At 47.9% G+C, this 27955-nt stretch overlaps 1 protein-coding gene across 1 annotated transcript; it reads left to right on the top strand.

Moving 5' to 3' along the window:
• The first annotated feature begins 2539 nt into the window (after positions 1–2539).
• Positions 2540–17988, top strand: SASH3 (SAM and SH3 domain containing 3). Its single transcript, XM_005872720.2, has 8 exons — positions 2540–2921; positions 10906–11001; positions 11659–11805; positions 13341–13482; positions 14949–15097; positions 15229–15438; positions 15585–15735; positions 16448–17988. The coding sequence occupies exons 1-8, from the start codon at positions 2865–2867 to the stop codon at positions 16636–16638; spliced, it is 1143 nt and encodes a 380-aa protein (XP_005872782.1). The 5' UTR covers positions 2540–2864; the 3' UTR covers positions 16639–17988.
• Positions 17989–27955: the final 9967 nt, after the last annotated feature.

Raw genomic sequence — 27955 nt, forward strand, 5'->3', positions numbered from 1 at the left:
CTCACGCAGCGCCCCACGAGGCTGCACTCTGGGCCCCGATCGCGCCGCCCCCAGGCATCAGAGGCCCAATGGGTCCCCTACATCGTTGTCGGGACTCCTTCCCACGCAGCGCAACCTCAGCAGTTTACACGCTAGGGCCCAACGGACAGGACCAGGCAGACAGCGAGGGGCCTTCAGGCTGAAAAAAGCAGGCCCTCAGGGAAGCAAGCCTATCTTTTCATGTGTCTGCCCAGCAGGCTGAGCCAATGAAGTGTGGTTTCAGCTTGGGGAGGACTTAGTCTTCTCTGAGTTCACCCCAACCTATTCAGCGGTTCTCAACCTGTGGGTCGCGAACAATGAAAATACATCCTGCATAACAGATATTTACATTATGATTCATAACAATAGCAACATTACAGTTATGAAGTAACAATGAAAATAATTTTATGGTTGGGGGTCACCACAACATGAGGAACTGTATTAAAGGATTGCGGCATTAGGAAGGTTGAGAACCACTGCGAGATGGTCGGAGGGCATGGGGCAGGCTAGAGGGTAGGAGAGAGGAAGTCACGAGAACATCTTGGGAAAAGCGGAGGGCCAGATCGGGATTTCACAAGTGCTACAGTGCAGAGCTTTAAAAGATGTATACCTTTCAATGAATAAATTTTAAAAAAAGATGTATACCTTTTACTTCAGGATTCCCCTTCTGGCAATCTATCCTAAGGGGAAAATCGTGATTGTGAATATTTACCTTAAAGATGTGCAATGAAGAAGATTATATATATATTATTAAGCCAACCTAAGATCATCAGTAAGGGCCCAGTGAAATAATCATGGTACAGCCACACAACAGGCTGCTTGGCAGCCATTAAAATCACGTAGTTGAAAAAAATTTCATAGTGTGAGAAAATCTTAATGATACTATGTTCAGTGTCACAAGCAGATACCAACAGAGTTTGTGAAGTGTGACTTTAATTTTTTAAAAATATTAAGATTAACCAATAAATAATAAAAACAAAATAAAGATATATTAAAACAGTTTTACTTAGGTATAATTGACCTACAATAAACTCACATTTTTAAAACTATATTTTTGTTGCTTTCAGAGAGGAAGGGAGAGAGAGAAGCATTAATGATAAGAGAGAAACATTGGTCAACTACCTCCTGCATGCCCCACACTGAAGATTGAGCCCACAATCCAGGTATGTGCCCTGATTGGGAATCTAACTGTGACCTCCTGGTTCATAGATCAATGCTCAACCACAGAGCCACACCAGCCAAGCAAACTGCACATTTTTTAAGTGTATGATTTGAGTTGTGACTGTGTATATGCATAAAGCCATCACTACAACCAACATAGCAAACATATTCATCACCCAAAAAAAGTCCTTCCCCTCCCTACCCACAGCCACTGATCTGCTTTCTGAGCAGTGTGATTTTTTTTTTTAAGCACAAGCAAGCGTGCTCACACACACAGGTAGTTAAATGCTCAAAAACAGAAAAAAAAAATCCTTCCAAATAGTATTGAAGAATGTTTATTGAGCATGGGACATTTGCTGATGGTGTGGAGTTGCCTGCAAATGCTTTTCTTTTTCATGGTGATGGCTTTTGTGGTGATAAATATATAGGTGATGGCCAGAGGGTTTTTACTCGCAGTGGTTCTCAACCTTCCTAATGCCGAGACCCTTTAATACAGTTCCTCATGTTGTGGTGACCCCCAACCATAAAATTATTTTTGTTGCTACTTCGTAACTCTAATTTTGCTACTGTTATGAATCGTAATGTAAATATCTGATATGCAGGATGTATTTTCATTGTTGGCAAGCCACAGGTAAGGTGTGACAGCTCTAGTGAGGATGACTGTAGGCTTAGGGTGGTAACTGAGAAGTAAGGGCTGTAGAGTTGATGACTCTAGCAGTGATGTTTGTAAGGGTGAGGGCACCAGTGGGGGTGACCGGCTGTAGCAATAGTGTTTGTAGGGGTAATGGCTGTGAGGTCATAGTGACAGTGATAAGGCAGATATAGGAAGGTGGCTGAAGGGTATTGACTATAGGTAGTTCTAGCAATGATGGCTGTAGCCATGCTGATGCAGTTGTAGGGATGACTGCAGAGGTGATTGTTGTAGGAGTGATGGCTGTAGGGATGATGGTTGTAAGAATGTTGTGGGGATACTGACTCTAATGTCTGTAAGGGTGACAGTTGTGAGGATGATGATTATAATGGTGAAAGCGGCAATGATGATAACTATATGGGTGATGGCTGAGGGTGTTGACTGCAAGGGTGGTTACCATTGTGATGATGGCTGTAGGTGTGCTGGTGGCAGTGAGGATGACTACAGGGGTGATGGTTGTAGGGGCAATAGTAGTGGTAGTGATGGAAGTGATGACTGTGATGCAAGATGGCCAGGAGCATTGGCCCAACAGGCAAAGAGATGGTCCAAATTCTGGTTTCTGGATTCTGGTCAAAGAGATAAGAGGCCTGAGTAAGTCATATAATGTCATGTTGATTGGCCACCTCTGGGGGGGATGGAGCAGAAGGATGATTGACATGAGATGGCAGGGTAGGGACTTTTCTCTGCTTGTTCAACCCAAGAGCCGTCTGCATCAGAATCTCTAGAGACTGAAGCTAGGACTTCCTTCCTCCCTAGGGGCCGACAGGGGCTGCGATTGCTGTAAGAGCAGGTCACGTGGTAGGGTTTCCTGTATGCTGCTGCTGCCGGGTGTCCATGGCCCTCACCCGCAAGCAGCTACTGCAGCAGTCAGAGTGGCAGCCCGAGGTTCGGTCCATGCTGTGCCCCCTGGACAGTGCTGGCAAGGCTGAGCAAGAGGCCACCACATCTCGACGCCTAGGAGAGTAGGGAAGGAGTGTCAGCAGGGCAGAGGACCATGTTGCGCCGCAAGCCATCCAACGCCAGTGAGAAGGAGTCCACTCAGAAGAAAAAGGTGAGGAGCATCTCTGGGAACTCACTTTTTCTTTCCCTCTGCTCTCATAATCCAGCCCCTCGACTCATAGAAGTGGGAGGACCAAAAGCCATACCTTGATTCTGTAGGCAAGGGCTCCCGAGAGCAATGGGACAGGGACCCAGAGGTTACTAGAATAACAGAAGTACTAAAGAGACTTCCAGAATTCCAGAGATATAGAGTTACAGAATAGACTCTTAGAAGTCTAGAGTTATAGAATTTAATCCTACAATGATGGGATAGAGACCTGATATTAAGGGCTAGAATCCTAGACTAGAATTTGAGAATCACAAAATGCAATTCTCAAGTTGAATCCAAAGACTGTACTTAATTGTCTTTCCCCTACACTGGTCCTGCCACCATTTCTGCGTGAGCATGGCCTCTCAAGAGCCATCTCAATCAAAGGGTCCTGCTGAGCCACCCCACTTGAGCCATGATGCTCCTAGGACCCCACTCTTCGGCTGTAGCCAGATTCTGCTCACTTGGTTCAGTTCTGTTGTCGTTCCCCTGGCCCACTAGAGAGAAATTATTTGTTAAGTATGAAAAATGAAGCTGGTGAGATGGGGAGTAGGAGTGAGGGTTGAGGAGGAATAATCTGACGGAGAGATTTTAGAGGCCAGGAATAAAAGCAGCTGCCATGGACAACTGAGGTATTAATATTCCTGGAGCTAAAGCCAATCTGGAAGATCCCTCGAAGGCTCTGCCAGATCTAAGCTTCTCTAGTTGGATTTGAGGATTTCTAGACTTAATTCTTTGATTTGATTGTAGGATTTTCCCAGGCAATCAGCAAGTACATCCCACATATCCAGCGGAACCCTAAAACAATCCCAAAGCAGGCCTGAACCAGGTCCAAGAGGTCCAGGCCTAGCTGCAGGCCAAGGTCCAGGGCCTCCAGTCCCTCTCTGTTTCCCCGGAGCTCAGACCAGGGAACCCCCTGGTCAGGTGAGCACCTCATGGCCCAATGCTGAGCTTCAGATCACTGGTGTGTGCATCCTGCCCCATCTCAGCTCCTGGGGTGGCTGCCACTTCCGTCTATACTCTCCTCACCCCAGTTGCTTCTGTAAGGTTGCAATGGAGGTGGGGGGTGGCATGAGATTTATGAGTTTTCTCACAGGCTCTGTCACCTGCCTGTTCAAGCTCTGCACAGCACTGCTCCTAGCAGACTTGCCATTGACTGTCTCTCTTTGGCGAGCGGTCTGCTTCCTCTTGCTCTTTGCCTAATGGGGATGGGAAGCCGAGACTGCTCGAGACACTGCTGGGCCCCAAACCACAGGGTAGCTGAGCTGCAGCAAAGAGTCTGAGAAAGAGCTGACACTTTAACACTAGGACCCTGCGCTAACTCAGGCAGAGGTGCAAGGGGCACGCAGAAGCCAGATTTCCCATTTTCTTTCCTCACTTCCATTATCCCAACTCTGTGTTTGGCCACTGGGTCTCTGGAATTTTCCCCAGGCCTTTCCCAGGAGAAGCAAGTCCCATGTGGTCCTCTAGGGCAGTGGTCGGCAAATTGCGGCTCGCGAGCCACATTCGGCTCTTTGGCCCCTTGAGTGTGGCTCTTCCTAAGCCTTAGGAGTACCCTAATTAAGTTAATAACAATGTACCTCCCTATATAGTTTAAGTTTAAAAAATTTGGCTCTCAAAAGAAATTTCAATCGTTGTACTGTTGATATTTGGCTCTGTTGACTAATGAGTTTGCCGACCACTGCTCTAGGGGAAGGTGGTCCAGGCAAAGCCACTCCTAGCCAGAGCCTGGGCCAGCCTTCAATGCCACTCTTAAAGCCTCAAACCTTGGAAGTACCCTTAGAAAAGCCAAAGTATGCTTCCAGAAGGTGAAGACAGTATCTTCCCTGGGCCTGGAGGCAGTGGCTGGATCCAGCACTGTGACCTTAAGTAAGTCCCTTCTGCTCAGAGAGTAAAGTGGCAAGGTGGAGGAAAAAGCACAAAAGCAAGCAAGTCCTCTCTCTCCTGCCTCTGCTCCTCCTCCCGGGCCTGCCAAATTGAGAAAGTGCTGTGCAGGGGACAGGAGAGCAGAGTTGGAATCCTACCAAGTTCTAGCTGTAGGACCTTGGACAGTTCATTGACTTTCTTTGGGCCTCAGTTTCCTCATCTCTGAAAAAGGGGATAGCTCCTGATCTGTCCACCTCAGGAAGTTACATGGATCACCTGAGACAATAAATGTGAGAGTGCTTTGCTGAGTGTGCGCATGTGCATACAAGGTGTTGCATGCTGTCAGCATGGGTGGGGGTGGGGAGCACACGGCAAAGAAGAACAAGCCTGGGTCCCAGCCCTGAAGTGAAGAAAACAAGACTTAATAACATCAAGAGCCAGCACTGAGTGAGAGCTCATGAGGATCAGGTACCAAGCACTGTGCTGTGCACTCCACCCATCTCTTAGCTCCTCGGCTTCTCATGACACCTTTGAGTTAGGGGCAAATATTGTCTTTATCCCTATTTTAGGCCCAAGACTCAGAGACTTACCCAAGGTCACCCAGCTAGAAAGCTACAAAGCAGATATCCAAACCAAGATTTGTCAGTCTCAGAATGTTAACCATTTCTCCTACTCTCTTGTCCCCTACTGATTTCAAAAGAATGTGATGAGAATGAAAGACTGAACACATCGTTAAGAGAACTCTGCAGGGCAGAACCAGATGACTACTGATTGTGGGACTTTCCAGGCAGCAGAGGCAGGAGCAGGCCCTCTAGGATGGTGGGGTCAGGATGTGGCACCTATTGTTCATAATGAAGGATTGAGGAGGCCCCTGAGTTGGGGGTGGGGACATGCCGCTTGGCAGATTTTTGCCTCTAGTGAGGTCTCTCTCTCTCTCTCTCTCTCTCTCTCTCTCTCTCTCTGTTAGGGTGTAGGAAGTGGACCAAGGTTTGTCCTGGGATTGCACCCTTACTTTCCACCACACCCCAAACCTCCTACCAAGGGAAATGGAGAGGAATTCTAGTGTCCACATGTTCCCTCCTTCCAGTTTCTCCCTGCTCCTCTCTCTCCCAATCCCAGCACACTACATCCCTATGGCTCCCTTCCTATGAAACACCTCTAGCACGACATGCCTACCAGCATGCATTTTGTATTTTCAGTGGCTCCACATTGCCCACAGTTCCTTGGCATAGCTGGCAAGGGTTTTCCATAGCCCTTTCTGCTCTACCTCCCATCACGTGCACTGGCATACCCACCATTCCATCGCCACACTGGAATGTCTCTAACTCTCACAATTGTTTAAACCTTTCCCAGCAACTCCTGGAAAAATCCTGGCTCCCCTACATGGCCTAGTTCAAATCTGCCTCCTCCTCTATGAAACCCTCCTGAGCCCTTCCTCTTCCATGCTCCCACCTGCTCTCCCTGTTGCTCCCTCCAAATGCCACCTGAAGTCGCCATTGCACTAAATTCATTTCTAGTGTGTGTGTGTGTGTGTGTGTGTGTGTGTGTGTGTGTGACTTTGTGAGCTCTGAGTGCAGCAACATGCAGTTTGCAGAGTCATAGACATGGGTTCGAACCCCTGCTCTTTCTGCTGCCAGCTGTGTAACTGGCTAGTGTACTTTGTTTCTCTGAGTCTCAGTCTCCTGAGCTAGGAAGTGGGTATGTAAAACAGGGCTGTGGTGAGGTTGGAATGAGCTGGTACACATGAAGCACTTGACAGGATGCCAGGCACAGGGGAGGTATTTAACCCCTGGTTACTGGATTCCCATGCACACATGGCCTAGTGCCTAGAGCTCAGAGGGTGCTAGGTATGTGACTGGTACCAGAATGAGCTGAGAGCATAGTTGTGGAGATACCTAGGTGGGGAAAGCCAAGCTTGCTTAGGAAGCAAGGTAAGAAGATGGCGCTGTGAGGTCCTGAGAGGGTGATCAGGGGAGGCTTCCTGCAGGGGATACTGCCTTTAAAACTGGATTTGAAAAATCTATTTCTAATATTTGCACAAAGAAGTGCATAAATCATAAGTGTACCACTCAATGAATTTCCATAATGTACATCCCCATGGAAGCAGCACCCAGATCAAGAAACAGAACACTTGCCCTAGCTGGTTTGGCTCGTTGGCTAGAGTGTCAGCCTGCAGAATGAAAGGTCCCAGGTTCGATTCCAGTCAAGGGCACATGCCCAGGTTGCGGGCTCGATTCCCAGTAGGGAGCATCCAGGAGGCGGCCGATCAATCGGTGATTCTCTCTCATCACTGATGTTTCTATCTCTCTCTCCTTCTCCCTTCTTCTCTGAAATCAATAAAAATATATTTAAAAAAAGAAAGAGCCCTGACCGGTTTGGCTCAGTGGATAGAGCGTCAGCCTGCGGACTGAAGGGTCCCGGGTTTGATTCCAGTCAAGGGCATGTACCTTGGTTGCGGGCACATCCCCAGTAGGGGGTGTGCAGGAGGCAGCTGATCAATGTTTCTAACTCTCTATCCCTCTCCCTTCCTCTCTGTAAAAAATGAAAAAAATATATTTAAAAAAAATAAAAAAAGAAAGAAACAGAACACTTGCAACACTCCAGCAGCTTCCATCATGCCTCTGCCAGTCACTACATGCCCTCTTTCTCCAAGGATAGCCACTAGCCTGACTTCCAACAGCATAGATAAGTTTTGACAGGCATTGAATTTTCTATATGAGGAACCATATAGTATACTCTGGTGGCCGGACCCTTCTGCTCAAAGTGTGTCTGAGAGTCATCCATGTTGTTGGAGAGAGCTGTACAAAGCTCATCACCATGTCCTAGTGCCTCGTGTGACTGCCACTACTCATGTATCCATTATTTTTTTTAAAATTTTCAAATATACTTTTTATTGATTTCAGAGAGGAAGAGAGAGATAGAAACACCAAAGATGAGAGAGAACCATTGATCAGCTGCCTCCTGCACACCCCACACTAGGAATAGAGCCCACAACCTGGGCATGTGCCCTGACTGGGAATCAAACCATGACCCCCTGGTTCATAGGTCGACGCTCAACCATTGAGCTACACCGGCCAGGCTCATGTATCCATTCCACAGTTGATGAGCCTGTGGGTTGTTTCTGGTTAAATCGGATTTTGAAGGAAGGGAGAAACTTCAGTTGACAGAGTGAAGGGTGAAGTGTTCCAGGTAGGAAATGCCTGGTGAGAGCCTGGAGGTGGGTCAGAGGAAAAGCTAAGCCATACACAGACATTTGGACATCTGCTGAGGGGTGGCTGTGTCAGGCACTCACTCCCTTCATCCTCACAGCAACACGGTGAGGTAGGTGCTCTTGTCTTCATTTTACCCATGAGGAGACGGAAGCCCAGAGATGTGAGGAACTCACCCAGCTTTACACAGCTGGCCAGTGGCAGAACCAAGATGTGAACCTTTGCCTGCTGACACCAAGTGAAGAGACTGGGGTTCAGGGAGGTTAAAGAACTCGCTGAAGATCACACATCCCAAAGTTGAACTCAGCGAGCGACACCTGACACCAGATAAATACTTCTTTCTAAGAGGTCCACGAATTACCCTTAAACATGAAAAATAATGCTCGGTTCTACCACCCCCCTGGGCAGGACCCCCAGGAAGGCCTCCCCCCAAATGGAGGACAAGCAGAAAATCCAGAGGCTCAAGGATTTCAATTCATATCTTGGTGTCACTTCAGAGGCACCCCAAGACATTCAGGATATTTGGGGCTGCCCCTGAGATTGGAGATCGGCCACTCTGGTCGGCCCCCACCCTTAGTCACCTGAAGAACTGTACAGCCTTTTCTATGTTCCTGGGCTGAGGATCCACCAGCAGCACCCAAGTCCCAGCACCACCCCCACAGTCCTTTTTGATAGTTTCCTCTGCTTTTGGCTAAAGCTGGGCTGGAGGGGCCCTGAAACAAGGTCCCAGGAGCCAAAGGCCCCCCTCCCAGCCCTCTGACTGCAGATTAATGACAGGAAAAGGAAAGAACTGCGATTAGAAGGAGGCCTGGCAGTGAGTTTACTCTGCCCCAACAAAGCTCACTTCTGGCCCCATGCCTGCCCTCCTGCTTGCTTTCCAGGCTTGCCAGTCCCTGGGGCTTCTGGGGCGACTCTCAGCCTCCTGGTCTGCAGACCAGGCCAAGAGGTGATGGAGAGAAGGTCATGCTAGGCCCCATTGACCTATAAATAGCAGCCCAGTCTGTTGCCCACCCTCTCTCTGTTCCCTCTTTTCCAGGCAGTAAGAGGAGGAAGTCATCGGGGCAGCTGCATCCTAGCCATACAAGAGGAGGAAATCAACGGAGAGCAGAGAGAAGGGGAAAGAAAGGGAGAAAAGGAGGAAAGAATATCGGGTGGGGAAAAGCAACGAAAGAGGGTAGAAGGGATACATGGGAACCAGAGCAGCCACCCCACAGTCATGCTTGCCCTTCCCCACTCGTGGACCCCTTTTCTGGCTCCCCAGCATAGCATGGAAGAGGCTTCCTGATGGAGGCTGCCGATGCCCCACCCAGGAGGCCCTTGTGGTTCCAGTGGCTAGCGACTTGGCCTGACTGCTGACCCAGTTTCTGGTCAGCTAGCTTGTTGCAACCTCTAGAACAGTGTGGCCCCTGACCCTGATTGCTGACTCGCCTTGGGTCAAGACCCACCAAGAGAACAGAAGTGCTCCACTGCAGTCCTGGGGAGCTGGGGCCAGTTGTGTGTGTGTGTGTGTCGGGGGGCAGGTGACATTGCCCCTGCCCTAAGAGGTTGTCACTGGAACCCCCTTCTTAGGAAAGAGGATGTGAAACTTTCAGCTTTGTGCGGGTTTGGAACTTTGGTTCCGCAAGACCTTATCTCCGGTGTCTGCAGTCTATCCCGCTCTATCTGTCTGGCCATCTGTGAACCATGGTTCCTGTGTGTATCTGTAGTCTTGACTGTTGATCTTGATTCAGGCTCAGCCTCTGCTTCTTGTGTTGAAAGCCTGCCCTCATTACCTGTCTGGCCTTGGTTCCCATAGCCGCCTTGGCATGTGCACACGTACACAGTTAAGAAAGCTCATTTCCTGAAAACAGTCTCATCAGCACAAACAATAGGTCAGGCCGAAAAGTCCAAAGCCCAGCACCTGTCAGCAGTAGTCATGTCATCACATTAGTGGCTCAGATTAAAAGCTGGGGTGAAGAAAGAAAATGGCAGCTTTCTTTTATTCAATGATTGCCAGTCATTTGTGTCTCAAATCTGTGGGCACCTTCTCTGATGGCTTCTTTTTGTTGTTGTTGTTAATCCTCGCCAGAGGATATTTTTCCATTGATCTTTTAGGGAGAGTGGAAGAGAGAGGGGAAGACAGAGAGAAATAGCCATGTGAGAGAAACACATTGTTTGGTTGCCGCCTGCACTCTCCCCGACCAGAGACTGAGGAGCCTGCAACCAAGGTACCTGCCCTTGACCAGAATCAAACCCAGGACCCTTTGTTCTGCAGGCTGACACTATCCACCGAGCCAAACCGGTTAGGGCTCCGACGGCTTCTAATGTGATTTTCCAGAAAACGTAATGCCACGTCTTACGGACTCCTGGGGGGAGTGTTTTGCTCTTCTTGGGGCAGATTCACCAGGGTGAGGGCCCTAATGTGCTTACTGCTGTCACTGTGACAGGAGACTATTCTTGGAGCTGGCCCAGAGCCCGGAGGCCAGGCTGTGGGGCTTGGAAGGGTTTGCTCTGTTACATAAATGCGACGCTATGGTTCTTGCCAAGGTATGTCTAGTAGAAAATATGTCTTTGATTCATTTAGTCTTTCAAGTCAGGGTTTTGGGGACCAAACTTCAGGTATTGGTGGAAATGCGGCCTTCATGGGAGGCCTAACTGAGGCTCTTGACGTCAGGAGCTTGCTCTGGGGCAGGTATTAGAGGCCATCTCTGCTGTGAAACAGGATGAAGCCAGGTATCTCCAAAGTCATCTTGGTGTTTACCTCAATAACCCTGGGACCTCAGGGCACATGTGGCTCTGTCCAGCCCTGGGGTGTGTGCGTGTGTGTTGAGAATGGGAACAGTTCCTTACAGCCATTTTAGCACCACTGATTGCAACACCTCTGCTTCTTCCAGCTCTCACTGCAGCGCTCCAGCAGTTTCAAAGATTTTGCCAAATCCAAACCCAGCTCCCCAGTGGTGAGCGAGAAGGAATTTAATCTGGATGATAATGTAAGTTTCAGAGCTTCCTTGGAGTTGGGAGGCTGGCTGCAGGCCCTGGGCAAGGGAGTGGCTGGAAGGGAGAAAGGGAGGGAGGAGGGGAAAGAGGAGATTTTTTAAATTAAATCTTTATTGTTGAACATATTACATATGTCCCCTTTTTTCCCCCATCGACCCCTTCTAGCCTACTCCTGACTCCACCCCCACCCCAGGCCTCCATCAGCCTATTGTCTGTGTCCATGGGTTATGCATATATGCATACAAGCTCTTTGGTTGATCACTTTCTCTGGTTCTCTGGGTTTGTTTTGTTCATCAGTGTATTTTGTCCATTAGTTTCCACATATGGGTGAGATCATGTGATACTTGTCTGGGAAAGAGGAGATTTCAAGATTGTTGAGGCAAAGTTTGCTTAAATACAGAAGGTCCACCTCTCCCACCCACCAAAATCCTGGGCCCCAAGGACTCACCTGCATCCTTTTCAGTTACAAATTAATTATCAAATTAATTACCCATGAATAGGGCTGAGGACAGGACTGTAACTAAGAGGGAAGGGGACAGGAACTTCCCATTCCCACCCCTCCATCCTCTGCTGGGGCCCGAAGGCTCCTTCTATCCCTAAATCCTAGACACAGGCAGTCACCAAGGTTCCTGGACTTCTTGTTGTCACAGATTCCAGAAGATGACTCAGGTGTCCCTACCCCAGAGGATGCTGGGAAAAGTGGCAAAAAGCTGGGGAAGAAGTGGAGGGCTGTGATTTCCCGAACCATGAACAGGAAGATGGGCAAGATGATGGTGAAGGCCCTGTCAGAGGAAATGGTGAGGCCTGGGATCCAGGGGAGGGGTGGGCACAGGTCCCACTCTGACAAGGTATGAGCATGGCTACCTTGACAGCCACTGCTCAGATACCATGTCTGAAGTCTCCATTAAATATGAGAAGAAAGGTCACATGGGAGGAGAGCTCACTCAGCCATGGACAAGGCACTAAGGTCCAGAGGGAACAGGGTTAGGGTATAATGAGGGATGAAAGTTGGAGTAACAGGAGCTTCCTGAGGAGGCAAGCCTGAGGAGAGTGGGCATCTGGGATTGGGAAGGCTTGATTCAAAGAGGGGACCCTACGAGAGAAAATTGGAGAAGGCTGGCTTTAGCCCAAGGAGGGAGGGTATGACAGACATCTGTAGGGCAGTCACAGCCAAGCAGTTGAAGTCACACAGTGAGTCTGGCATGTTCTGAAGTCAACTAGTACTGGCTTATACCAGCTCAGGAAAGCAGCTAGCCAAATTTTCAGGAATTTTGCATGAAACATAACATTATTGAAAATTAAATGATATAAACTAAGAATTGAATAAATGATATTAAAAACAAAGGGACTACAGTCAATGCTCAAAACTGATCCCTTCCTAATTCTTGGACTCCCTTTCATTGTTCTCTATACCCCTGAAGTTATTTGCATCTGTAGTCTCTGTGTGGAGGAAATAGCCTATGATGATGATGCGCTGCTTGGTCAGTGACTTCACTGTGGTAGCATGATATTGGCCATGGTGGGGAATATTAACAACACAGGAATTGATGACCTCTACACATAAAGGAGGAGTTCCCTCTGCACTGAGGTATGGTGAGGCGAGGGATGCTTTGGAGTCAGGTGGACTTGAATGGGGCCTGGGGCCTGGCCTTGGGAATGTTCCTCCATTCTCATCTGAAAACTTGGGACAATCAAGCACTTATCCTCAAGTGAGGATTGAATGAAATGACAGATGTGCTTGGCACATGGGAGCACAGTCAAAGGTAGTAACTCTTCAGCACTACTGTCTGCATGACTGCGTCCCAGTGACAGCTCGGAGTCCAAGCTCTGGCACCAGCCTTCTCTGTATGTGCACTTTATTTTTTTAATATATTTTTATTGATTTCAGAGAGGAACGGAGAGGGAGAGAGAGATAGAAACATCAATGATGAGAGAGAATCATCGATTGGCTTCCTCCTACACACCCCCTACTGGAGATCAAGCCCACAACCCAGGCATGTGCCCTGACCGGGAATCGAACCTGGGACCCTGCAGTTCGCAGGCCAATGCTCTATCCACTGAGCCAAACCAGCTAGAGCTACAATGGCACTTTAAATGGACAGAGTACATTCACAGGGCCTCATTCTGTGAGATGGGCAGGGCAAGGACTTTTCATTCCCACCTTACAAAAGAGGAAGCTAGGGCTCTGAGAGTGCCATGCCGCCTGTAAGTTGAGGCTCCAGCCAGGGCCCAGTTCTCTGTCAAGCCCAAGCCTATTTCCTCTGCACCTGGGCTGCCCCACGTGCACCTCAACAGAGACTGCTCAGGGCTTCCTGTTGCCCTTCCCCTGCAGGCAGACACTCTGGAGGAGGGCTCAGCCTCCCCGACATCTCCAGACTGCAGCCTGGACAGTCCTGGCCCTGAGAAGATGGCACTGTCATTTTCTGAGCAAGAAGAGCGTGAGCTGCCAGCACTCAGCCGCCAGACATCCACTGGTAAGTAGGGGAGGTACAGGGACATCTGTCGAGTCTGGAGAAAAGGATTGGGTTAGGGCCCATTGTCTGGGAGGGGCTAAGAGAAATGAACCTTTACAGCTCTGGGAACTTTCCCAGCCCGCTTCATGTTAAATCTTTACAACTTCATGGGGCCAGTACTATTATTATCCCCACTTTATTGATGTGAAAACTGAGGCTCAGGGAGGTTAAATGACTTGCTCAGGGTGACCCAGTCTTGAAGTCAGTTCTGCCCTAAAGGAGCTCCGTTTGCTGTCCCCAAGCCCTGGAGAGCTCAAGGGCAGAGGAAAGCCCCCCTTGCCCTCTTTTTTTAAAATACATTTTTATTGATTTCAGAGAGGAAGGGAGAGGGAGAGAGAGATGGAAGCATCAATGATGATGAGAAAGAGTCATTGATGGGCTGCCTCTTGCACATCCTACACTGGGTTGGAGCCTGTAACCTGGGCACATGCTCTTGACTGGAATCTGGAATCAAACCTGAGACCTTTCAGTCTGCAGGCCGATGCTCTATCCATTGAGTCAAACCGGCTAGGGCTCCCTTGCCCTCTTGAACCAGCCCACCCCCACCCTTCTAAGCAGAGCTAGAGGCTCCAGCTGCCTGGGCCTCTCTCATCCCAGGCTGGTGTGGGGGTATAGAGCCTCCAGCTGTGAAATTCAGCCTCTTGGACCCCAGACCTTGGATTGCTGAACTTAGGGCACCACTTGGCATCTTCTAGATGTCCATGGGGCTAGGCAGGAGATTCTGACAGCCCTGCCTAAAAGAGCGACTGAGGCCTCTGGGCTGCAAACCTTCAGAGGCACTGCCTTTCCCACCCCTCAGGCTAGTTCCAAGTTACCTGTTCTTTCTCTGGTTCCCCAGACCTGCCTGACCTGTCCCCCCTCCCCTGCACTGAAAGCCATTTAAAATAAGCTTCATCCTGCTCTTCCCTGAGAGAAAGACCCCATCTGAGTTTCCAGGTAACTGGACACTGAGTTTTATTAAGCAAGTTAAATATTAATGAAGGGTGTGGCTTCCTGGGTGGAAGGAGCACTAGAATGGGAATCAGGAGACCTAGAGCATAATAGAGCCAGTGCTGCCAATTATAACATGAGATGGGCAGGTCACTTGGCCTGTCTGGCCTCAGTATTCCTCATCTGTTTAGTGGGGTGTTGGCCCAACTGGTCTCTAGAGGCCTCCCAATTTGCCTGTTCTTTGGACTCTGAGCCGTTTCTCCTGTGGTCAGCTATTCTCATGTCTAAAGCCTCAGAAGTGAAGCTGTGCTCCTGCAGGGTGGCCCAGGGGATGGGCCAGAATCCCTGCCACAATGTGAGACTAACCAGCACCTAGCTTTTCCCCCCACGGTGTAGCCCTGGGACTTCTAGACAGACTCCCTGCAAGGCACCTGCTGAGCGCAGCCCCAGCTGTCCTGGGACAAAGGTGACTCTCCTCCCTGCCCCATATCCTGCAGGCAGTGAGCTCTGCAGTCCCAGCCCAGGCTCTGGCAGCTTTGGAGAGGAGCCACCTGCCCCCCAGTACACAGGGCCCTTCTGTGGCCGGGCCCGAGTCCACACCGACTTCACTCCCAGCCCCTATGACCACGACTCACTGAAACTACAGGTAAGATTGGCATCCAGGTCCCAGGCTGCACACATAGAGGGGGCTGGACTGAGTCAGGGTAGGACAGTGTCAGCGGAAGCCGTGGGACCGCCCTGGCCTCTCTCCTAATCCACTCTGTTCTTCTCCCACAGAAAGGTGATGTGATCCAGATCATTGAAAAGCCGCCTGTGGGCACATGGCTGGGCTTGCTCAATGGCAGGCTGGGCTCTTTCAAGTTCATCTACGTGGATGTGTTGCCCGAGGAGGCTGTGGGGCCTGCCCGCCCCAGCCGCCGACAGAGCAAGGGCAAGAGGCCCAAGCCCAAAACTCTGCATGAGCTGCTGGAGCGCATTGGCCTGGAGGTCTGACCTTGGGCCTGCATTAGTGGCTAGGATCAAAGGAGGTGCCCGTATCCCAGGGATGGTGGCCAGGGCACATCAGCTAAGTGGGGAGGGAAGGATTGGGGGGCTTGTAAGCGGCCTAGCTGGTGGCCTGCCTCTGCCCACAGGAGCACACGTCCACCCTGCTGCTCAATGGCTACCAGACACTGGAGGACTTCAAAGAGCTGCGAGAAACACACCTCAATGAGCTGAACATCACAGACCCACAGCACCGGGCCAAGCTGCTCACTGCAGCCGAGCTGCTGCTGGACTACGACAGTGAGTGGGCTTTGGAGCTGGGTGGGGTGCCACTGGCGGTCCAAGGAGGGGAGGCCTCTGCCCCAGGGCCCTGTGCAGTGGATAGGAAGGCACTTTCCACACTTATTTTACGTCTTATTTTTTATTTTTTAAAAATATTTTTATTGATATCTGAGAGGAAGGGAAAGGGAGAGACAGAAACACCAATGATGAGAGAGACTCATTGATTGGCTGCCTCCTGCATGCCCACTGGGGATCAAGCCCGAAACCTGGCATGTGCCCTGACCTGGAATCAAACCATGACCTCCTGGCTCATAGGTCGATGCTCAACCACTGAGCCATGCTGGCTGGGCCCCTTTCCACACTTTAATCCCAGTCTCAGGCAAAGTTTGTGGGGAGAAGGGGTTTTAGGGATGATCGGGCCCCACTCCCTTGGGAATCCCAGGGGAGACTTAAGGCCAGAGAAGGTAAGGCAAGTACTCAAGGCCTCAAAGCTGGGCAATGACAGAGGCAGGTTTCGGGCCTCCTGGCTTAGTGCTGAGAAGTTTAAGTTCTTGAGCCTGTAAACTACAAGAAGGGCAGAGATGGTGACAGGTGCCCAGAGGGAGAGACTGCCTACAGTGTTCCTACCCCCAGGGCCCCTACTCCCACACAGGGCTCCCAGGGGCTTCTGACCCACTCCCTTCCAAGGCCCAAGGCCCCATATTCCATCTCCCACCCTTGTCCCTGGCAGCCGGCAGCGAGGAGGCAGAAGAAGGTGGCGACAGCAGCCAGGAACCAGCAGTGCACACCCTGTCAGACCCCAAGGGGGACATCCCACGTGACTCAGGCTGCTTCGAGGGCTCAGAGAGCGGGCGTGATGAGGCAGAGCTGGTGGGCGCTGAGGAGCAGCTGCAGGGCCTCTCCTTGGCCGGGGCACCTTGAGCGCAGGTGGTGGCGGGCCAAGGCTGGGCCCGAGCAGCACATTCAACAGGGATGGGCCCGGCCTCCAGAGGTGGCCCGGGCTAGAGGACTGGCGCCTAGCCTGGCCCTGCTCCCCTCCCCTCCCCCCTTGGCACCGAGGACCGCAGCAGCTGTCCAGGGCCTGCAGGCTTGGCTGGAGTGGATAAGGAGCTGCTGTGGACACACCACACCTGCCTGGCCCCCTCTCTCCACCAGCTACTGACAGTACAGCCCACTCTGGCCACGGCTACAGCAAGTGGGGCACCGAGGGGTCACCTCACTCATGTCCCTCAGCAACAAAGCCTCCAAATCCTCCTCACTCCCACAGCACCTTCCCCTGTCGCACTGTTTCTGAAAAGAGAACAAGTATTTCAGGTCTGTCTCAGGGCCCTAAGGAAGTTGGCCATTTAAAAGGACTCTAATTGATCACGGAGAAATCCAGATTGTCCCCAATAAGGTTTGAAGAGAGCAACATGTACCTTTCCTACTTTCCTTCTCCTTAACTTCCTGTGAGGTTTAGCCACTAAATCACTATGTGACTCGAATCAAGTGCCTTCCCCAATTTGGGTCTAGGACTGGCTGGCATTAGAATGGATAGACGCTGAGGGCCTTGCCAACTCAGACATTCTGTGACAATAAATGTCTGCTCTCCTGTTACCTGTGGCCCAAGATACCAGTGGGGCTTACGAAGGAGGCTGGGGAACCTCAGGCTCCCAAATGAAATGCCTGCTCCTGCTCATCAATTCTATACCTCCCCACATAACTCAGGCCACGCTGCAACTTACTCCAGCTTAAAACAATGCCCATACCTTATAGAGTGTGCACTCTCCCTTTCCACTCCTGGCCCCCTCCAATGACACTTCTCTCAAGGGTGATGGCAGATGGCCAGACCTGGCTTCCAAAGATAAAATGGTCCCTCAGAAGCCAGATGCAGGTGCCGGCCCTGACTTGGCCTCTTGTGTGGGTCCTTACAAGCCAGGAAAGCACAAACTTGACGTTGGGGAATCCATTACCCCACTTTGCTTGTTAAAGGTTTTGATGTGCCCTGAGCTCCTAAAGGGGAGGGATAATATCTACTGGTGGGGGGGGGGGCTCCCTTGACCCCAGTACCGAATCTGTGCTCTGCATTCCAGAGTAACCCTTCCCCAGTGCTAAACTGGCTCAGGGACAAACAGTGCCTACTATATCTAGGACTGCTGGCTTAATGGACACACTTCTGAACCTACTACCAGGAACTTTGGTAAAGCTAGCTTGTGCGGGGAAGGGATTAATGTAAATATGAGGGGGGTGAGGGGAGATAGGTTGGCAACAATAAACATAAGTAGAATGAAATTACCATCTCATTATCTTTCTTTTTGTTGTTGTTCTGTTAATCCTCACCCCAGGATATTTTTCCATTGATTTTTAGAGTGGAAGGGAGGGGGAGAGACCAAGAGAGAGGAACATCAATTGGTTGCCTCCCGCATGTGCCCCAACCAAGGCTGGGGCTCCAGCCTGCAACCAAGGTACCTGCCCTTGAACAGAATCCAACCCAGGACCTGTTAGTCCAAGGGCCGACCGACTCTCTATCCACTGAGCCAAACTGGCTAGAACTCCAGTTATCTTTCTTATGGAGAGAGGGTCAGGGGAACACACCAGTTTCCTTCAAAGCTGGACTCAGCAAAATGTCCTCCATTGTCCTTTCAGAGACATTTGTCCCTTCCCTGCAGACCTAAAGCTCCATTTTGAAGCTCTAGCTGGCTCTGCCCTTCCTGCTAACCAGCCCCCGCCCCCACCCCCATCTCAGGCTCCCAGGGCTACGGTCCTTTGCTGGGGTCTGAGAGTTGGGAGTATCTTCCTAGAACAGTGGTTCTCAACCTTCCTAATGCCGCGACCCTTTAGTACAGTTCCTCATGTTGTGGTGACCCCCGATTTCATTGTTACAAATTGAACATAATTAAAGCATAGTGATTAATCACAAAAACAATATGTAATTATATATGTGTTTTCCAATGGTCTTAGGTGACCCCTGTGAAAGGGTCGTTCAACCCCCAAAGGGGTCGCGACCCACAGGTTGAGAACCGCTGTCCTAGAACTCTTCATTTAAGAGCCTTGAAGACCTCTACTCCAACGAGAAAGGGCCTGAACTGGGGGTTGTCCAGTGTCCAGGAAGGGGAACGTTGAATTCAGCTGGGCCTTTCCTCTGAGGCCACCTCTTCCTGAGGCCTACCCTGTGATCACTGAAGCTACATCATCTCTTGGGAGGTGGAACAGAGACGAAGACCCCTGGATTCCTTTGTTTCTGTCAGTATTAACTCCACGAGAGTAGCAAACTGGAGTGAGTGCTGCCACCAGAGGGGAGACAAGGCCACTCTGCTTCCAGGCTTTGTTCTCAGTTGCACTCGCCCCACTGCCGTAAGTGGCAGCGGGCCTCAGGAAACTGTAAGCATTATCTTCACTAAAGAAGCAAGGAGGATCCCAGATGACCTCAAAGCCCCAAAGGCACTGAATAATGGCTCTAATTTAGTGAGTACTGACACATTTGCATTTCTTCTCATAATCATCATGGTATCCCCAAGGTAGGTACCTTCACATTCCCAGTTTACAGAGGAGAAAACTGAGCAGCAGACAAGTTGAAGTTGAGTAGGAAGTCCAACAGCTTTCAGAGGCCCCTCCAACCCTCCAAAGGGCAATCTGACCCTCTGTAGTGTGCCTTTAACACCCTTTAACCCATTCCCCTCCAAGGATTCAATCCACAGAAAGCCTTACAAGTACACACAGATACATGGACAAAGATATTTGCAACAGCTTTGTCTGTAAGACACTGAAAACACCAATGGGGAATTAGATACATTATGGTTCGTTCACGCAATACCATGCAGTCATTAAACATGATGTTGTAAAAAAATATTTGACACAGGGAAAATCTTTGTAATTTTTTTATTGTTTAATTTAATATTTTAAATTATTCAGTAATATACAAATGTTCTTATTGTAATAGAAGTCTGTGCTATGTTATGGGGAAGAAGTAAGTGCTAAAACATTATTTATAGGGTGATTTATTTTAAGAAAAGAAAAACATACACAAGAATTAAGACCAGAAAGATCTGAATCAAATGGTAACTAGTGATGATCTTGTGAGGTGAGCCGGGTGCGATTGGTGGAGTAACGGAGAGAAGTGTTCACTTTCTACATTCTTGCTTTATTTCCATTTCAAAAGTATCTATTTTTTCCTTTTTTATCTATTATTTTTATATATATTTAAAAAGGAAAAATATTTTAATTTGGGGGAATCTAAATAAATCAATACATCCAAGTTTCTGGCCTCCAATTTGGGGTAGCAGCAACGTCATTATCCTGCTGCCTTAGGCTCAGGCTTCTGGAAAGATGGGGAGTGGAAGTGAATAATGCCCAAAGCATTTTAAAACCACAAGCACACCAAGGATATTCCTAACCCTTTTAAAACCCTGGGTAGCGCCTATCTATTAAGTCTAAGCTGGGGAAAGGAAAATATCAGAAAAAGAAAAGTCAGGCTGAGAAAAGTATGTTTTGAACTCCTCCTCTGCCTCTAACTCCTCCTCTGCCCTGGGGAGGGGGCTGGAGGAGCTATAGGGCCTATAGGCTGAATACAGGCTGAAAGGCCTCTAATGAATGCAGGTGAAGAGGGGCAACAAGGAAATGTAGGCTGAAGGCCAAGACCTGAGGGGCCAAAAAGACAGTGTCAGGTGGGGCTACAGCCCAGGGTCCAATGCTCTTCCTCCAGGCAGGGCTGCGGGACCCTCCTGTCCAGCCCCATGAACATCTAGAAGATGGAAAGTGGCTCCCTGAGCCCTACAAACCAAGATCTGGGGACCAAGAGGCTGAGTCTTCACAGATAGAGACCCTATACCCCTACCCCCAGCCTGGAATGTCAGAGACCCAGGCAGCTGTAGGCTCTAGCTCCCCTTGGAAGGATGGGGGGGTGGGCTGGTTCAAGAGGGGCAGTAGGGGCCCATGGTTGAGCATCAACCTATGAACCAAGAGGTCATGGTTCGATTCCGGGTCAGGGCACATGCCCAGGTTGTAGGCTGAATCCCCAGTGTAGGGCATGCAGGAGGCAGCTTGTCAATGATTCTGTCTCATCACTGATGTTTCTATCTCTCTCTCCCTCTCCTTTCCACTCTGAAATCAATAAAAATATATATTTTTAAAGAGGGAAGTGGGGCTCTTCCTCTGCCCTTGAGTCCTTCAGGGACTGGGGACAGCAAGTGGAGCTCCTCTAGGGCAGGTAAGGCTTAGCGGCTAGGAGTTAGGGCCTACTTGAGTTCAAGTCTTGGCTTTGTCACTCACTTAGCTGGGTCATCTTGGACAAGTCACTTAAGCTCCTTGAGTCTCACTTTTCCCATCAATAAAGTGGGAATAACAATATTAGCACCAAGGGGTTGTTACGAAGATTGAGTAAAGTAGTGTATATGAAATATCCATAAAATCAACATTCAGTGAATGGATCCCCTAAATCCGCAATACCCTGTACCTGCATTTCACTCCCTTCAAGGCCAATCTCACCTTGGACCCCTAGGTTAGTGTAGTGACAAAAAGCAAAGGCTTTGGAGTTAAACTACAGTGTCTTCAAATCCTGGCTCCACCACTTACTAGTTACCTGACTTCGAGTAATTACATACATACACATTTCTGGAAATAAGAATGATCTAGCCTGGCCGGTGTGGCTCAGTGGTTGAACATTGACCTATGAACCAGGAGGTCGTGGTTCCATTCCCGGTCAGGGCACATGCCCGGTTGCAGACTTGATCCCCAGTGTTGGGCGCGCAGGAGGCAGCTGATCAATGATTCTCTCTCATCACTGACATTTCTCTCTTTCAATCTCCCTTTCTCCCTTCCTCTCTGAAATCAATAAAAAAGTATATTTAAAAAACAAAGTCGCCGAAACCGGTTTGGCTCAGTGGATAGAGCATCAGCCTGCAGACTGAAAGGTCCCAGGTTCGATTCCGGTCAAGGGCATGTACCTGGGTTGCGGGCACATCCCCAGTGGGAGATGTGCAGGAGGCAGCTGATCGATGTTTCTAACTCTCTCTCTCTCTCCCTTCCTCTCTGTAAAAAATCAATAAAATATATTAAAAAAAAACAAAAACAAAGTTAAAGGAGGTTTTTAACGGGAAAATAGGGCACTGATCACTATAGTCTCAGTGAGATCCAACACCTTCCCCCCCACACACACCACCCCGCCAAGTCAGGAAATTCAGGATGAGGTATGAGGTTTCCGAGCTGGGGAAAAGAAGTGGCTCTCCCACCTCCTTCACAATAGAGGCTACCTTAGCTTCTCACACAACTTCAGCCTCATTCTATACTATTCAGCCAACAACACAATCAAGTGGGAAGGAACTGCCTCTCCTCTAGACCCAGCCAAGACTCCTCCTCTAGGAAGGCCCTAAATAAAGGAATTCTATAGCATTTGATATGTAGGCTTCACCTTTTCCTATAACTTCACAGTTACCAATATAGCATTTGTATACCATTGCCTCTGGGACCTGCCAGGGATAGCGTCAGAAAGAGCCCAGGCAGTGGCCCTCACAAAGGGACAGCCAACTTGACTGTGGGAACCGACAAGGCAACTTCCTGACTTCCTGTGCTAAAGAAACCCCACCATCAGTTCAACCTAAGTGCAGGGGTGTGGAGAGAAAGTTAAGAGATTTAAGTTTAACACAAAGCCCAACAACCACCCTCATATCAGCTCGACTATTTATAGTAAGCCCTCTGTATGCCTAAAATGGAGAGACCATTGGTCAAATGATTCCAAAATGGCACCAAAAAACTTCTAAAAATCATTGCTGGTTCTCAGCTCACAAGAGAATGGGATCAGCAGTGCAATTTCTCCGAAAGTTAACCCTAACACATGGTCAGTTTTCAACAAGTATTTATTGAATGTTAAATGAAAGAAAGGCTCATTTCAGTCAAGTGACACTTGGGAGTTATTCAAAACCCTTTATCTGTCTGTACCTGGGTTATGCTGGAAAGCTCTCTGACAGGGATTCCGGGCACCTGGGGTTCTGGTCTTAGCTCTACCAGTAGCTATCTATGTGACCTATGGTAAATCACAGTACAGTGGGGCCTTGACTGACGAGTGTCCCGACTAACGAGTTTTTCGAGATACGAGCCATCTCTCGGCCGATTTTTTGCTTTGAGTTGCGAGCTAAATTTCGGGTTACGAGCCAGCTTCAGATACCCCACGGCTAGTTGGCGCAGTGAACGTCACAGTGAATGCCACAACATCAGCCCAGCATCACATGTCTCACTCGTTCACTTTAAGATTTGACATATGAGTAATTTGAGTTACGAGCTCCGTCACGGAATGAATTAAACTCATAAGTCAAGGCCCCACTGTACTTAATCTGATGAGACAGAGAGTGAGTGCAAGTGGCACCGGCTACATGATCAGTATGCTCCTTTCAGGGTTATCATCCAACAGATGCTGGGTTTTATGGCAAATAATCATCATGTCTGAATTTGAGTAAAAAAGTACAATGCTTTTAGTCATGTTGGAAGAGCCACGTAGCCGTAAATGGACAGGGGCAGCAGGCTTGAAGAAAGTGAAGGGGGCCCTGGCCAGTGTTTCTCATTGGTTGGAGTGTTGGCCTATGAACTGAAGGTTGAGGGTTCAATTCCCAGTCAAGGGCACATACCTGGGTTGCAGCTTCAATCCCCAGGCCCTGATCATGTAGCTGTGGTAGGCAACCAATTGATGTTTTTCTCTCATATTGATGTCTGTCTGTCTGTCTGTCTGTCTGTCTCTCTCTCTTTCCTTCCCTCCTTCTCTTCCACTCTCTCTAAAATCAACAGAAGAAAATATCCTCAGGTGAGGATTAACAACAACAAAAAGAGCCAGGCTGAGGTGGCTCAGTGGTTGTGCGTCGACCTATGAACCAGGAGGTCACGGTTTGATTCCTGGTGAGGGCACATGCCCGGGTTGCAGGCTCAATCCCCAGTGTGGGGCGTGCAAGAGGAGCTGATCAATGATTCTCTCTCATCATTGATGTTTCTATCTCTCTCTCCCTCCCCCTTCCTCTCTGAAAGCAATAAAAAATATATTTTAAAAAGAAATGAAAAGGCATGGAATGTCAGGGAAGTAATTCTACTTCAGGTTCCAGAGTTGTAAAACCACTTCTAAATCATGGCCCCCTCATTTCCTGGCCCATGGTGGAGTGTGAGCTATCAAACTCACAATTTATGAACTGAGTAGCAAATTCCCTAATACCAGAAGAAAAATAAACACGGGATTTGGACAGCTAAGTCACAGAATAAAAATGGCAAGAAAGAAGGCAAAGGTAGATGTGGAAAAATGTTTAAACTCATTATTAACAAAAGAAATAGAAATCAAGTGATACTGAGATACCAGTTTACAATGATAAAATTATGGCGTGTTTAAATGAGATGTGTTTAAATGTTTAAATGAGACATGAAGCAAGCTCTCTGAGACACTACTTGGCAGGACAAACTGGGACAGCCTTTGTGTGAAGCAATTTGGCCATATTTGCCAAAAGTCTTTCAAAGAACACTCCCTTTGACTCAGTAATTTCACTCCTCGGAATCTATCCTAAGGAAATAATCACAGATATGTTCACAGATTTTTTTTTAAAAGCTCATCGTGGCATTATTTATAATAATGACAAATGGGAAACTCCTAAATGTCTTGACAATAGGGGAAGAGTTATGTACATATTATGGAGTCATGAAGAAATAATTTCTAATGATATGAAAAATGCTAATTTAAAAAAGCAGGATTGCAAAACTATATTCACAGTTGAATTCCAGTTATGTTTAAAAGTATACATGCACAAAAAGGACTAGAAAGAAATACACCAAAACACTGACAATGATTATTATACCTTAGTAATGAGGTTATGGATGATTTTTTTTAAATCTTACTTGGTTATACTTTCTCAATTTTCAATAATGGACATGAGTTACTTTTAAAATTAAAAAGCACATTACAGGTATGAAGGGAGGAAGAGGTTTGTTTATTTTCTAAGTTTTCCAAATATTTAGACGTAGAACAGGACATTTGAGAGTCCAATGGTTCTCAACCCTGTCAGCTCCAAACCTCCCTGGATATATACAATGTTTTGTAATAAACCCTTTGCCACCCTGAAAGAAATTTCATAGTTATTATAACCTGCATATACACATAATTTCCAGAAGAGCAGTATAATACACTAACTATAATATAAAGGAGAAATAAAGGGAAAGTAGTTTATAATAAAATAATATGTATTTCAATATGTAAATGCCTGGGCAATACTATACTTGAAGTCAGATGCTTCCACTTATATATGTAGATTCACTGTGGATTCAACTGCTACAAAGGAAGATGAATACAGGTACATTATAATGGCAACTTAAAAATCCATAATGGCATTGCTATTGGTGACACGATTTTCAAAAGTGACAAATGTTATTAAAGTTTTGAACAAAATAAAGTACTATCTTCCCTGAATTTACACAATGGTTGCATTCCTGGAAATTCACTGTATATATTAAAACTGTAAAAACATGTTTTGTGTTTATTTGTATAATAATTAGGCCCAGTTAATTACACTAGGTTTTTCCACTTCCATTGATGTTCTATATGCCATTCGAAAGTTTACAGATACAGATTTTTAGTTTCCATTCTCCTTTCATATTTATTTGAAACATGAAATTTACAATGACTATCTTTTTTGCAAGTTGGGCTTGCATCTTTTAAAGGTAATGAGAGTCACAATTTTAGCCTTTGATACTATTTCTAAAACCTATCACCTAAGAACAGCAAGCGATGGATAAAATGTATTCTCAAAACTGACACAAATGTTTTTTGAATTATTAGAAACATTGCTCTTCTTTAATAGCACCAAAGCACGAGAACAAATTATCATTTTTTAAAAACTATTTACTGTGATCCCTTGGTGATTCTCCCTAGCCTGGCCCCAGCCTCAGGAGTATAAAATAAACTGAGCTGGAAGAAAAGGACTAACAGGGCCAGGTCACAGAGAGAGGGATGGGGTTGCTAGGTTACCACTTGAGCCAATCCAAGTGGTCCCAGAGGGGTACCAGACACTAGACAGGCTCCTCTCTCTGCCCCACTAGGCTGAAAGCCCTCTCAAAGGAAGAGGGTCAAAAGGTGGGGGAGGGGGCCAGCCACTCATGCTAGGCACAAGTAAAGAAATGAGACAGAAGCACAAAGAAGCACACATCCCTGTATTTCTAAAACCATTCAAGTCTTCTTCATTAATTGGCTTTCCCCGAAAAGAAAGGGTTCTTTATTAAGAAATACCAGAGAGTGAAAAAACCACCACACATACATATTTGTAGGTTCACACACAAATGCAGAGATTTACATATTAAATTGCATTTAAGTTAGAAAATAGATTTAAAAACAAAATACTTTTTCTTTCCCCAAAAAGGTAAAGCAATTTGGTCAGTAGGAAAAGGGCCCTTGGGATAAAGGCAGGTAGGTTAGCACAGGAAGAATGGAATTTAGCTGCTATAGAATTAGAACCCACCACTTGCCCCCGGGGAAACAAGCAAAGGGAGAGCGTATGCCTTCTGCTAGGGCAAGGAGGGCCCCAGAGCCAAATGGACATGAAGAAATGGCCCCAAATAGCCAAACCCCACCAACCCCCAAAGCTTTTGGACCTGGACCAACCATCCTCACCTGGGGGAGTGGGGTGCATAGGAAACTGAAGGAATGCAAAGGAAGGGAAGAGAGGGAACGAATGCAAGCCATTTAAAAAGACCAATTCTTCAATCTCCCTTCTGATCAGAAGTCAAATGAAGGACAGTCCCAGATGGTGCATGGTACGAATGGAATAGATCTTCAGGCCAAGGGCTTAAATACAGATTTATATAGGTAAAGAAAGAGGGCAGGAAGCATGAACAAGCAGAAAGCTAAAATATATTATTTCATACAAGAGATAGGAGATTTCCATGTTGACCCTTCACCTTAGAAAGAGAAAGCTCCTCTGACTGACATAAGGGTCAGCAGAAGAGTAGTTGAGGTAATTTAAGGGAGGAGAGAAATCCGTCCTAATCCGGGAGAGAAGATGGGCTGAGACAGGATGGGCTCAGAACTGACTAAAAAAGAGATTCATCTGAGTGGCAGGTTAACTGGAAAAATCTAATAGCTTCCAAACTCTCCAGGGTTGGCGTTATTTTGAACTAACTAAAATGTAACTATAAGGACTGAGAGAGCCAGAAAGAGAATGGTAAAGTAGAGGCAGAGAAGAGAAGAGCCCGAGTCTCTCTCTCTCTCTCTCTCTCTCTCTCCCTCCCTCTCTCTCAACTCAAATCCTGGTATAAGGAAAATAGAAAGACATAGAGAAAAATCTGGAAGCAGCCAAATTTCATTCATTCTGATTAACTGGAAAGAGTAAGATAGGAATTGGCAAGGAGTCTTGATTATAGACCACTTAAAATGAAATATATACCATCACTTGTAAAAGATCACTAATGAAGTATTTCCCAGGAGAGGTGCTGATGTGCCTCCTTTAATAACCAAGACTCATTTACAATTAACGGCATTCATCTGCATAAACACAACATCTCAATAAAGAACTTGTTCTCTTAAGTGAATATACCCCCAACCCTCCCCATCTTGCTAACATTGTATAATGCCTTGAAAGCCCTTTCTTTAGAGTCCAGAATAAGGTGAGCTTTGGCCCAGAATGTAGTAGAAATCAATGGAGAGTTTGGGAGCTATCTCTCCCACTGAAGGGTCCCCCAGAAAATGGAAGTATGGGTAGTAACTAGCAACCCCTTCTACCCCCACCCCAATCCCACCCTACCACACAAAGACCCTCACGCCCCCATGATGATTCTTGAAATGGAAAGGGGAAGGAGGAGGCAGGCAGTTTGCATTAGACACAGTTTAATCACTTTCAAATAGATGAAAAGTTCTGATTTACACGTCCCCCTCCCCGTAAGTCATCCAGACAGGACCCTGGCTTAGAAAGAGAAAAACACAGGTGCTTTAGGAAATATAGCCACATATAATACATAAATCTTCTTCCCTGAAATAGAGCAGGTCCTGAGCAGAGCTGACTGGGGGGTGGGGGGGGCGGTCACAGCCCGCACCCAGGGTGAAGTGGCTCTGGGACTCTGCCGGTGGAAGTGCTGGAAGAGCGAGGCTGGCGGAAGCCCCTGGTGTGGTTATCAAGCCCGAGATGGGCCAAGGCCTTGGAGTGGGTCACCCGGGAGGGCAGCAGTGCTGGGCTTTCCCTCCTCACTCAGCTGAGGCCTACTGGAAGTACTAGCTGTCTTTTTTTACTTTTTCTTTTTTGAGGGAATGTAG

Source organism: Myotis brandtii, unplaced genomic scaffold (genome assembly GCF_000412655.1).
Source record: "Myotis brandtii unplaced genomic scaffold, ASM41265v1 scaffold39, whole genome shotgun sequence".
NCBI classification, from domain to species: Eukaryota; Metazoa; Chordata; class Mammalia; order Chiroptera; family Vespertilionidae; genus Myotis; species Myotis brandtii.